The 12,500-nt window shown below is 34.8% G+C and overlaps 2 protein-coding genes across 3 annotated transcripts in view; one reads left to right on the forward strand and one right to left on the reverse strand.

The window, feature by feature from the left end:
• LOC119584294 (snurportin-1-like) overlaps positions 1-6,719 on the reverse strand; it is a 7,767-nt gene extending 1,048 nt beyond the window's left edge. The window contains exons 1-10 of one of the 2 annotated variants that reach the window (XR_005229793.1): positions 6,605-6,718; positions 5,670-5,833; positions 4,950-5,046; positions 4,637-4,783; positions 4,105-4,293; positions 2,968-3,053; positions 1,995-2,170; positions 1,767-1,888; positions 1,320-1,411; positions 941-1,033 (exon numbers count right to left, since the gene is read on the reverse strand). Coding sequence is in view for 1 of the 2 variants with exons in the window: in XM_037932829.1 (XP_037788757.1) it covers positions 941-1,033; positions 1,307-1,411; positions 1,767-1,888; positions 1,995-2,170; positions 2,968-3,053; positions 4,105-4,293; positions 4,637-4,783; positions 4,950-5,046; positions 5,670-5,824 (1,170 nt within the window). In the remaining variant the exon portion in view is untranslated. Of the gene's footprint in view, positions 1-940; positions 1,034-1,306; positions 1,412-1,766; positions 1,889-1,994; positions 2,171-2,967; positions 3,054-4,104; positions 4,294-4,636; positions 4,784-4,949; positions 5,047-5,669; positions 5,834-6,604 lie in introns of both variants that reach the window. The other variant, XM_037932829.1, reaches the window with a different exon arrangement.
• A 282-nt stretch (positions 6,720-7,001) lies between these two features.
• LOC119584295 (ribosomal RNA-processing protein 8-like) overlaps positions 7,002-12,500 on the forward strand; it is a 5,607-nt gene continuing 108 nt past the window's right edge. Inside the window, 6 exon segments of the mRNA XM_037932830.1 lie at positions 7,002-7,244; positions 8,151-8,794; positions 8,796-9,938; positions 10,324-10,485; positions 11,595-11,834; positions 12,103-12,500. The exon segment at positions 12,103-12,500 is cut by the window's right edge and continues 108 nt beyond it. Coding sequence (XP_037788758.1) covers positions 7,167-7,244; positions 8,151-8,794; positions 8,796-9,938; positions 10,324-10,485; positions 11,595-11,834; positions 12,103-12,313 — 2,478 coding nt within the window. The 5' untranslated portion in view covers positions 7,002-7,166 and the 3' untranslated portion in view covers positions 12,314-12,500.

Genomic DNA, 12,500 nt, shown 5'->3' on the forward strand with positions numbered 1-12,500 from the left:
GACCTATCCGCGTCACTTTCGCTTCCTCATCCACCCGGCTGCCTCCTACGTATAGCCTGCTCGTATCTCGCTCCCCCATGCTTCTCCCTCGTGTATTTCGCTGCCATCCCTCGATCATCCCTTTCTTGTGGCTTTAAAAAAAATCAAACAACGGAGAGCTGTTTGACTTTTCTTTTTCACCAACAAAAGCGATCTACCATGTAGTCTCTAAACACACAACACGTCACCTCAAGCCCTCATCCCGGCTGACCCCGTCCAACAGGATCCTGAGCACTTTTCGAGACCGCGTGCATTTAGCTCCCTCCTCTAATTTGTACCCTAAGACAGTTGTTGTTGTTGCTTTGGCAGAGGGGAAAATCTGTCATCTGGTTGTCAATCTGTAACTTGGGGAATCAAACCAATATCACATAGTATATATACATATCATATGTCCAGATCCACTCCATGAGGACGCAGCATTGGGCAAACATAAAAGGCATAACACACTTGCCTCTTGCCTTCCTCTGCTTTTCCTCCAAAACCATCTAATAGTCATTATCGATTTTTACCCTGTATGCTGGATCAAGCTCTTCATCTACCGCACAATCCTCTTTCCTCCATTCCTTTTCCTGCTCCTCTCAGCCGCTCGTTATTCCCACTCGTCTTTCAAAACTTTAGTCATTTCGTCGCCAACTATTTTCTTCTCCCAGCTAAGGTAAGGTCAGAGTAGGCCTTAACCCTGCCCTTTACTTGTGGCACCTGTGCCCATTTGCCCAGAACAGATGCCCCACTCATGCTTTTCCACGGCACACAAAAGACTCAATTAGGCATGAGAATATAGTTGTTTTCTAGCTCTCTCTCTCTCTCTCTCTCTCTCTCTCTCTCTCTCTCTCTCTCTCTCTCTCTCTCTCTCTCTCTCTCTCTCTCTCTCTCTCTCTCTCGCTCAATATACATTACTAACCATCATTTCTAAGTTGTTTCCCTTGTTGTTTTTGAAGTCTTTGACCTTGCTTTTCGCTTTTGGATTCTTTTTATTTTCAGTTGAAACCTCCATCTGTAAAGAATAAGGAAAGTGATGTTTTCCAAATATATACATATATACACAGACATATAAACATAAACACACACACATTCTCTCTCATCCCCTCTCTCTCTTAACCCCCTCTCTTTCACTCTCACCCTCTCTCTTTTACTCTCTTTCTCTTTTTTCCTCTCTCCCCACCCTTTCCTCACTTTCTCCTTTCTTTCCTCCTTTTTCATTTTCTCTTCTTTCTCATTTCACTCTCTTTTCTCATACTCCTGCTCATCTTATTCACAGGATAAAAACACTAAATTCCCACCATGTTGAGGTCTCTTCCTGATTTTCTTTCACATCTCTGACCTTCTTGGTTTTCTCTTTTGGACTTTTATTATTCTCGGTTGAAACCTCCATCTGGAAAAAAACAAGGAAAGTAATGTTCATCATAATTTACTTAGGATTGCTGTTGCAAAGGGCAATTAATCTCACAATATATATTTCCACTCTCCCACTTCAATTCATATTACTATTCCCTCACTTCACTCCTATTTCCCTTCCCTTCTTCCACTCTCCTCTGCTCCCCATTCCCGCAACTTCTCCCTCTCTTCTTTTTTATCAACTTACATTCCCTCTCACTCCTCTTTTACCCTCTTCTTATTTCCCTCTGCTTACCACCCCCCTCCCACTCCCACTCCAAATAATGCTCTCCCCATTAACTTATTCCAATCCCTCTCATCCTCCTTCTGATGCTCCCTCTCCCTCTCCCTACCTTTCTGTTTAATGCCTCCTGCTTCTGCTGTTGCCTGTCCTTGCCATACTGAATGTGGGCAGGAAGGCTAATGTATTTAGCTGGCCTTTCTGATAAGTGCACCTGTGCAACTTGGTTTATACCTTAGAAAAAGAAAAAAATGGATAGAAGGTAACTTCCTTAGAGTATTCCATAGACAATTTTATGAACAAGCCAAATATATCATATAAAAAAAAAAACAATCCCTACCTAAAATCTCAGGAAACATATATGCCTTGAGCCAACCCACCAGTGGGGTTGGGCCATGGGTGTAATGGCTCTCCTTATGGTAAAACAGGATGCCGTCGAGAGAGAAGGGCAGAGGTTCGTTGACTAGCCTGGTTAGGGTCTGTGGTGAGCAGTCGTAATAGGGTAAGGGTACAAATCTGTGGGGGAAAAGGATGATACTCAATGTGAGTTTGTAACAGGTCTCAGTGTATTCAACTCTATGTACTCATCACCTGATCTCTTTCAATACCAAGTTGGGCCTATGTTAGAATGAACAGATTTCATTGTGGCAAATGCAGATAAAGTATGAATGAAAATATCTCTTGTACTGTGAAGTCATGAACTCTCAGAATATTCATAGACCTCCAGTCCTTTTTTTATGGCAATCAACAATTCTTGAGAAATAATTAGAAATACAAAGTATAGAGTATAAGATCAAAAAAAGCAAAAATATTAAAATTAGACTTACTTCGAACATTTCTCATACTTAAATCACACCACCTTTGCTTTCCCCAAAGTCTATCTTCACTCGTCCTATGGATAAATGCCCCTTGCCACAGCTACAAAATTAACTGAATTTCTAATTACACATCTATATGAGTCTGTGTTAAACCTGATTACTACAGATCACGAAATTATGCAACAAAATCTTAAGCTACGCACTTAAAAAGAAAATGATACACCAGCCTCTAAATACAAAATAATGCACAATAGAGATGTAGCCTGTGCTTTAATACACAGTTTCAAGACCCACAGTACTATTTGGTTAGACTACTATAAAGCTAAATAAAATTATGCTAAATAAAGCAATAACCAATTAAACAGTACATAACATTTAAATAAATCTTTTTCCCGATAAGTAATTGCAATCAGTGATCCGAACAAAGACCACAATCCCAACTCAAACAGCTTGACAAAAACAATGTCCACACGATAAACTTCACTGAGCGCTCACCTGTAGGGATTGTATTTGGATATTTCAGTGGCATCAGGTGTCTCCTCTAACATCCTTGACTTCAGCCATTCAAATCTGAACAGTGTCTGAAGAAAATGAGTATATGAGATGACAAAATCAAAAAATAAAAACAAATGAAATCTAAAAGTGATACAGGGAAAGTAAGAGAAAAGGACAGTAATAAAAATTTGAACACACTAAAAATTAATATACAATACATACGTGTGTGTGTGTGTGTGTGTGTGTGTGTGTGTGTGAGTGCGTGCGTGCGTGCGTGCGTGCGTGCGTGCGTGCGTGCGTGCGTGCGTGCGTGCGTGCGTGCGTGCGTGCGTGCGTGCGTGCGTGCGCGTGTGCGTGTGCCTGTAAGTATTAGTTATTCAAAATGTGAAAAGATGAACTTAAATGACTAAATATATTTCACAGGACATGAGTGAGTGCATCATCATCATCATCATCATCATCATCATCATCATCATCATCATCATAATCATAATCATAATCATAATCATCTTCTTCTTTTAATGGTAGGTTCATGTCTGAGCCGCCGTGGTCACAGCATGATACTTAATTGTAGTTTTTCATGCTGTGATGCTCTTGGAGTAAGTACATGGTAGGGTCCCCAGTTCCTTTCCACGGAGAGTGCCGGTGTTACCTTTTAGGTAATCATTCTCTCTATTTATCCGGGCTTAATCATAATCATAATCATAATCATAATCATAATCATAATCATAACCATAATCATAATCATAATCATAATCATAATCATAATAATTATAATGATAATAATTATAATGATAATAATTATAATGATGATAAGTATAATGATAATAATAATAATAATAATAATAATAATAATAATAATAATAAGGATGATTATGATGATGATGATGATGATGATGATGATGATGATGATGATGATGATGATGATGATGATAATGATAATGATAATGATAATGATAATGATAATGATAATGATAATATGATGATGATGATGATGATGATGATGATGATGATGATGATGATGATGATGATGATGACAATAATAGTAATAACAAAAACAATAACAACATTAAAAAAAAATTATCATTATCATTATTATAGCAATAATAAGCGTATCAACAATAACAATTAACCCACCTCACACTCCATAATAGATTGGTTCAGCCACACAACAAGATCCAGTATAAAAAAGGTTTTCTCTTTCTCCGACCAAATACAGTCAAGCAATGCATAGCCCTTTCTCTTGCTGTGGTAGCAACCCCCGGGCAGCAGGGAAGGGAACTGGTTAACCATTACCCCTGCTTTGGTATAGGCTCGCGTTCTGCCCTATGTGGGTGGGAAGGAGAGAGAGAGCTTTTAGAGCTGGAAGAGAGGTTTGTACAATTTTGAAATCCCATTGATGTGTAGTATTTTAATTCTTTTCATATTTATATACCATAGTTCAGAGACTCTTTAAAATTAAAAAGAAAAAAAGTATTTGTAATTTATTACCTAATGTAAATTAGTCATAATTTCCTTCACATGTTATATCCCAAAACTGCTTTAAAAAAAAAAAAAATGACCAAAAAAGATTCTTGGGATATACATTAACAGACAAACAATCTACAACTTCATAGCTAATTATGCATCACAATTTTAAGAATGAAAAAAAATATATTCAGTTACTTACCCTAGCTGACACAATAAGACTCCTTTTTCCAACAGGACATTGTACTGAGAGGTATGATGCGGCAAAGTCCTCTGGAATGTCGACCAACCATTCACTCAGCATGAGGAAGTTGCGGTATTTTTTTGGCCTCCTATAACATACCCTTTCCTGTTTAAAAATAAGACTTTATATATCTTTTTTTTTCTCTCTCTATTTCCACTTCAACCAATTTTTCCTTTAACAAATCATTTTCAATGTTTTCCTCTTCATCCATTTCATAAAACAGCACCTAATTTCATAATAAAGGTTTCAGGGCATCATCATACTCACTTACCTTTTCACATTCCATGCTATCATCTGAAGAACTTCCCTCTGAGCCAGCATTTTCTTCTTCAATATTACGCAAGTGATTGAGAAGATCATACCTCGCCCTGGGGACATAAACATAAGTTATTTCTAATTTTAACAACAAATTATTTCCTAATGAGAAGGATATATGAATAAACAATTAACAGACAAAACACCAAAATACTAGTTGTAACTGTTCTTTATATTACTGGAGATTCACAAGCTTTCACAATTAAAATTTCTCAAGATACTTGAAGCATATAAATATCTAAACAGCAGTAATGTCTATATAGCAGTATCCTAATTATATAGATATTAATGCTCCTGTAATTGAAAATACTTAAGAAGTAAATTGTCATCTATCTGGATTTCTAAAAGCCTTTATTATTCCTTTTGTTTTAAACCAGACATATCTTATCTGCTTCCAGATGTAATATATATCAAACAAAAGGAAGAGCTGCAAAAAGACTACATTCCAAAATTTAGGAAGTAATGAATACATATATACTACCTTAAATATTGCACAAACAACTGAATTCCTTGTTCAGTTAAAATGACAAATAAAGAGCATATCTAAAACTGAGAGAAATTTTAAAAAAAATACCAGCAAGCAGGTTCAAAAATTTTCATACTTCATCTAAGCCTACTCCATGTTATTTCTCAATCACATGCAATTATTTTCTATAAATTTACTTCCAAAACTTACTCCTTCCTTGCATCTAGAACTCTTTTTCTTCTCTCTTCCTGGGAGGATCCTGTTCGCTTGGCTTTATATAGAGCAAAATATGGGTGTTCTGCATAAGGGGTGTTTGGGTGTTCTGTCACTGCAACCCCTGTGAGGTTGTTTAACAAGTCTTCCATTGCTGATCTCTGAATAAATGACAAGAACATTTAGTAAAGATATTAAATAATAAGATATAAATATATATATATATATATATATATATATATATATATATATATATATATATATATATATTTTCATATGATTTGTTACAAAGTGACTGTAAATTATTAACAAAAAGCTAGCTAAAATATTCAAATGTTTTAAAATGGCATAAACAATTTTACTATATTTTTTCATCTAAGTAGCAATTAAGAATATCCTTGAGATAACATTACTTCGTTTACTTAACATTGAACAACTCGCTTGCCTTAATTCTTGTAAACTGCAAGTAAGAAAAGGAAAAAAAGGAAATTCTGGAATATCACAATATACTTGCACCTAACATAGTAATAATGCTTTCAAAGAACTTATTTCTCAGTCTTTCCTTCCATATAAAATTGGAAACATAATAATAACATTTAAAAAGAGTTGGAAAACACTGTAAGAACATAAAAACTTAACGGCGCAATTCCAACTGTTCATGGAAGTCCAGAATCTACAAAGCCACTACCTTCGGTTCAATTAGATAATCTGACTTTGACTTTATAACTTGACATCCACACTCCCTGGTTTTCGGTAATCAATAAACGTTTATCATATGCCACCACATGAAACAAAACAAAAACAATGTAGTTTTTTGCCAGTAATATGAAATGGCGTTAGCCAAGTTTATTGAATTATCTCATCTACTTTCACCCATTGAAACATAAACCTTCACTTCTCATGAACAACTGCCCGCATAAACGTACCCTTACCTGATTTACAAAGGTGTTTTCGATTTACAAATAGTGATGAAATTATAAGCGTTTCTCTCGCCGCTCGCCGCTCGCCTGTTTGTTTTGGTTCACGTTATACTAACCGGGATGTTTATCTTTATGTTTACTCTGTATCCTCGGGTAGTCGCTTGATTTTATTATGCATTGTATCTGTCCTTTTCATGCAAGTTAAAAAGAAATGTACACTAGCTCACAAAATATTATGTATTTTATTAGTTATTTTATTCAAGTTGAAAAAGGTACACTAACTCACAAAATAGGATATACCTTATCATTTATTTTATTACATTTTTAAAAATGTACTCTAGCTCACAAAATAGAGATAAAAAATAAGAACAAAATATTTACTCTCTGGCACGTTTCCCTGTGAGGATAACATGTAAACAAACGCGGTGTCTCTCACGTGTGATTTTCCATCCATACACCGACCTGCCATTATTTTTGTTCTTTTCACTTGTCTGGCATGGATTAGCATCTCCTTGATTATTGTTTCTTGCTTGTGACGTTAAGCTAATCCAGAGACGTCTGCGGAGAGAACAAAATGAGCTTCGATATACCGGATTGGGGAAACACCAATGCATTTTCGTATCATTTCGATCAGCCTCAGGAAATACCCGTGGTAGGTGATGTTAGCATTTATTTGATTTATGTTAGCTGTTTGATTATTTTATCAACTTCTTCGGATCATTAGAGGTGCGTTGCAGTTTTATTTCTTTAGAGTAGTATGTATTTACACAAAATTAGACCACTGATATTCATAGTATTAGTATAAAAAAACATTTTTCCTGCCAATTCACGGACAGATGAAATCAGGTCAGGTCACAAGGTCTACTAAGTGACTCCTTTGTGGCTAAGCACTAGCAAAGCCATCTATGTTCAGAGACATTTCTCAAAAAAAAAAAAATAATGATAAAAATAATAATATTAATAATAGTTAATTAAGAATGAGCACAGCAATTTTCCAGCGGCATTGAGTTAAGATCTACTTATTTTCTGTAATGCCTATTTGATATGAGAAGGTAACAGATATATGTTTATTGTATTGTTTGCATGTGTATTTTAACTTCACACAGTAGTAAAGTATAAGGTAAGCAGTATGTAATAGACTGAATAACAGAGAATAAGACGATTTTCATTAATGACATATCTGTTGCAAATCAGTAATGTAGTTATTTAGTATGAAGGAAGAAAAAACTATTGATACATAATTATGGTTGATTCTATTTTATATAATACATTATTATCAATTATCAGAATTTTATTCGATTATTCCATTTTACTGTGTTAGTTTATAATTTTCAAGATTGCATGAAGTCTTATACTTTTTGCAGTTAAATCCAATATATACTCTATGAAAATAACATTAACTAGTGGATAACTCACCTGAATGGTAAAAGCTCTTTATTTTATTTAGAAATGTACTTTCATAATGTAGCTTCATTCAGTATCTGATCACTTATTTGATTATTTGACAGTAAAGACAAATAAAACAGAAAAAATCTATATAAGAAATATTAAATTTCAGGCAGTAACTGGAGGCAGTAAGAAACGTAAGGGAGGACAAAATTCAATAGTCCAGAAGAAGCAAAAATTGAGCAATGGTGCAGCTCAGGAAAACTCACTCATTGCAAAAACAAAAAAGAAGAAAGAAGCTGAACAGAGCTTGACCAAGACATCAGGTAATCCAAATGAGATTGGAGTTCACCACAAGAAGAATAAGAACAAGTACAAGGAGATCAACGAAGAACAGAAGCGAAAGAAGGAAAATGATGGTAACATCAAGTGGCATCCATCTCGATGCGTACCGGATGCAGATATAGCTGACAATAAAGTTACAAAAGTTTTAGATGTGGAGGAGAAAAAGGGGGGTACAGAAGAGTCACTTGAAGGGATAAAGAAGAAAAGAAAAATTGCTGAGATCAACAATAAGGATATCAAAGATGAAGATGCTGGCTTTATTCCACAGGACAAAGAAGTGGCAGGGCTTACTAATGGAACTTTGGAAGTTAAGAATGGAGCATTACCAGGTAAGAATAAAAAACAAAAGAAGAAAAATAAGAAAACATTGGAAAAATGTAAAGTCGAAAATGCTGATACTTTAGCAGGACCTATTACAGGGTCAGATTTAAACACAAGAAAACTGAAGAAAAAAAGGAGAAAACCCCTTAGAAGATAAGAAGAATTTAGAAGTAAATACAGTTTCTGAGGGAAGCACTAAAACTCCAAGTGTAAATGGAAGTTTGCAGGAAATTCCTGGAGTTGGGGATAAAGAAATTGTAATTAAAACTAAAAAGAAAAGAAAGAAGAAGAACACTGTGAAAGGAAACACAGTTCCTACAGAACTTACTAAAAAATCAAATAAAGATGAAAGCCAGCTTGAAATTCCTGGTGCTGGGAATGAAGAAACGGCAAAGAAGACTAAGAAACAAAAGAAATTGGAGAGAAAGGCTCTAGAAAGTAATCCAGAGTCTGCAAATCCTACTGCAGAGTCTAGTGTGAAAGGGAATGTAAGAGACATTCCTGAAGGCTGTATTACTGAAACGCCAAACAAGAGTAAAAAGCAAAAGAAAAAAGAAAAGAAGGTTTTAGACAGTTCCACCACAGAAACTAAAGATACCAGTAACTCTAATGTACAAATAGAATCAACTTCAGAAAAATCTTCAAAAGAAGGGCACAAAAAATCTGAAAAAATAAAAGCTAAAACAAAGAAACTTACAGTTGAACCACCTAAAGAAGAAGAGCAAGCAACTACTAGCAAAGAACAGTCAAATGCTAAGAAAGGAAAGAAAAAGAAAAAGAAGAATCAGGAGTTAAAAGATGAGGAGGAGGAAAAAGCTTTCTATGTAAAAGACCCCCAGTTTACATCAGACTTAGGTGCCTTACTGAAGGAGCTTGACTTTGACCAGTTTGATCCTAGGGATTTTGAGGAGGAGGAGGATGACAGTGACAATGACATGACAAGAGAGGTAGAAGATCTCTCCGAGGAAGAAATGTCAGATTATGAAGAAGAGAGTGAGAACAAAAGCTCAGTAGGCAAATTGCAAGATGATGGGGATATTGCTGATGATGAAAGCGAAGGAGAGGTGGAAAACAAGAGAAAAAAGAACAAATTGGAAAAGAAGAAGAAGGAGGCTATCCCAGAGCCAAGCCCAGGAAACAAAAAGTTGGACAAGAAGGTTTTGAAGGAAATGCTTAAGAAAGACAAAAAGGTAGTAACTTCAGAACCTGAACCTGAGAAGGAACAACCAAAACTGAGTGCTGCTGAAGCTCTTAGGCAGAAGATGACAATTCAACTCAATGCTGCAAGATTCAGGTAACTAAGTCTTTTAATCTGTAAAAGTAAAATGTTAGGCGTTGATTGCAAATAAATGACAGTTCTTCTCAAGTGTGTTATGTACTATATATTTCTCATGTTCATATTTATAGCTAGCAGTTTTCTGTCTGTTCATTTACTATAATGTAGCTAAGGAATATAGAAAGATGCTATAACGTAGCTAAGGAATATAGAAAGATAAAACAGCAGAAATATAACAACATTTGTCTTTAATTATAAATCATAACCCACAATATAAATTACAATAAAACTACTAATCCTTAACCCCAGAATATAAATTAATGATGATTACAATGTTAATGATAAAAGCAATAACTATTTAAAATATGCCATCACATATATATGCTTTCTCCCCACACAACAGAATGGTTAATGAGGAGCTGTACACGACAACAAGTAAAAATGCAATGGCCATGTTTAAGAAAGACCCTGACTCATTCAAGTCTTACCACTTGGGCTACCAGAGTCAGGTGGAGCAATGGCCTATCAACCCCCTTAATATTATCATTAATTGGCTGAAAAAACAGTAGGTGTCGTTTTCATTGTTTCTATTTTTTATTTTTTTGACATTATTTGGTATTTTTGAAGAATGTTATCAGTACTGCATTGATAACTTCTTTATTATTATAGTGATTTATAATTTATTCTTTTCTTCTGATGATTTTAATTACTGCCCTGATAACTCCTTCATCATTACAATGTTTTATGATATCTTATTTTTATGATGGTTATAAATTTCAATTTTTCTGATGGTTATTGAGGTAATTGTTTTCTGTACTTTAACCCTTACAAGGCACAAAAAAAGGAAGAACTTCAAAATCTTTTTAATATTGTTTTTGTTATTATTATTATTATTATTATTATTATTATTATTATTTTGTTATTATTATTTTTATTATTATTATTGTTATTATTATTATTATTTTGTTATCATTATTATTATTTTGTTATTATTATTATTATTATTATTATTATTATTATTATTATATCATCATCATCATTATCATTATTATTTCTTTTTATGATAACAGAATATACAGAAAAAAAAAATCAGTTTAAATTCCTTCCGAGAAGAAATGTTAGCCTTTATAATGCTCAAATGTCACTTTGGACATTTTTGCTTCAGTCTCCTTTGAATAGCCATTATACAAGAGTTTGCTGTGGTTGCTACCAGTGGCCTCTGTGTACCCTCCCCCATTTCTGTGCCAAGTACAGGATGGAATGTTGGGTTACTGGAGTTGAAGGGCAGCTTGGGAAGGGCTTGGAAAAGTGACTAAACAGTTTTTACCAATCTCTGAGCATTAAATATTCTTGGCAAGTGCTCTAGGTGACTTCTAATAGTAATCATAGGAGATTTTAGTGCACTTTAGGTTCAAATCAGCTTGCAGGATAAGTATGATAAATATCAGTAGGATATTTTACATATTGAGTCCAAAATTTAGTTATTTGTATATAATTAGGGTTAATAGAAATTAACTTTTTGATTATTTAGTATCATCTTTGACCCTATATTTGCACTTTTGGAGAAAAAGTAGAAATAAGAAGACTGATAGACATGGTTTCCTTATAAAGTTTGCACAATTATCCATATATGATTAATTGATTTTACCTTTCCTTTATCCCTCCTTCCCTCAGACCTAAGGAATGGGTTATTGCTGACTTCGGATGTGGTGAAGCTAGGTTATCCATAAGCGTTCCACAGAAAAAGGTCCACTCCTTTGACCTGGTGGCTGCCAACAACAGGGTCACTGCCTGCGACATGGCCCACACACCCCTGAAATCCGGGTCTGTGGATGTGGTGGTTTTCTGCCTATCACTTATGGGCACAAATATCAAGGATTTTGTCACTGAGGCCAATAGGGTGTTGAAGCATGGGTATGTATGGCAGTGTCAGAATATCCTTTACTCACTTCTTTCCTTTTCTTTTTCTTCTTAGTCTACTTTATCTTCAATTTTTGTTTCCATAGAAGCTGAGAATGATTATTAAGCACCAAATTTTTTTTACTGGCATTAGTCACCAAAGGCTTCTGATATTACAAAGGTAATTGAGAAAGAACAGAGAAGCTGAATATACAGCATTTCCCTCTTCTCTCTCTCTCTTTGTGTCACTCAAATTAATGTTTCTTCCTTCTCTCTTTCCCAGTGGTGTCATGAAAGTAGCTGAAGTTGAGAGCCGATTTACCAACATCAACGATTTCCTGTCGTGTGTGACACGTCTCGGATTCCACTGCACCCATAAAGACGTCCAGCAAAAGTACTTCTACATGTTTGACTTCAAGAAGAACCGTGATTGCAAGAAAGCAATGGAGGTGCCTGAGATTGTGCTAAAACCTTGCATGTACAAGAAGAGATAGTGGATGTTTTGTTTTTATAGGGTATCTTATGTATGCAACTTTTTTGTTGTGGTTTGTTTTGTTGTTGTTTTTTTCTTTTTTTCTTTTTTTTTTAATAAATGAGATATTGGGGTAGATGAATTTACACTTGTTGAAATGGATGAACTTTAAGCATTATGAATATGGTTGACTTTTAGAAAATTAAATA

The sequence above is a fragment of the Penaeus monodon genome, chromosome 18, assembly GCF_015228065.2.
Source record: "Penaeus monodon isolate SGIC_2016 chromosome 18, NSTDA_Pmon_1, whole genome shotgun sequence".
Taxonomy (NCBI): Eukaryota; Metazoa; Arthropoda; class Malacostraca; order Decapoda; family Penaeidae; genus Penaeus; species Penaeus monodon.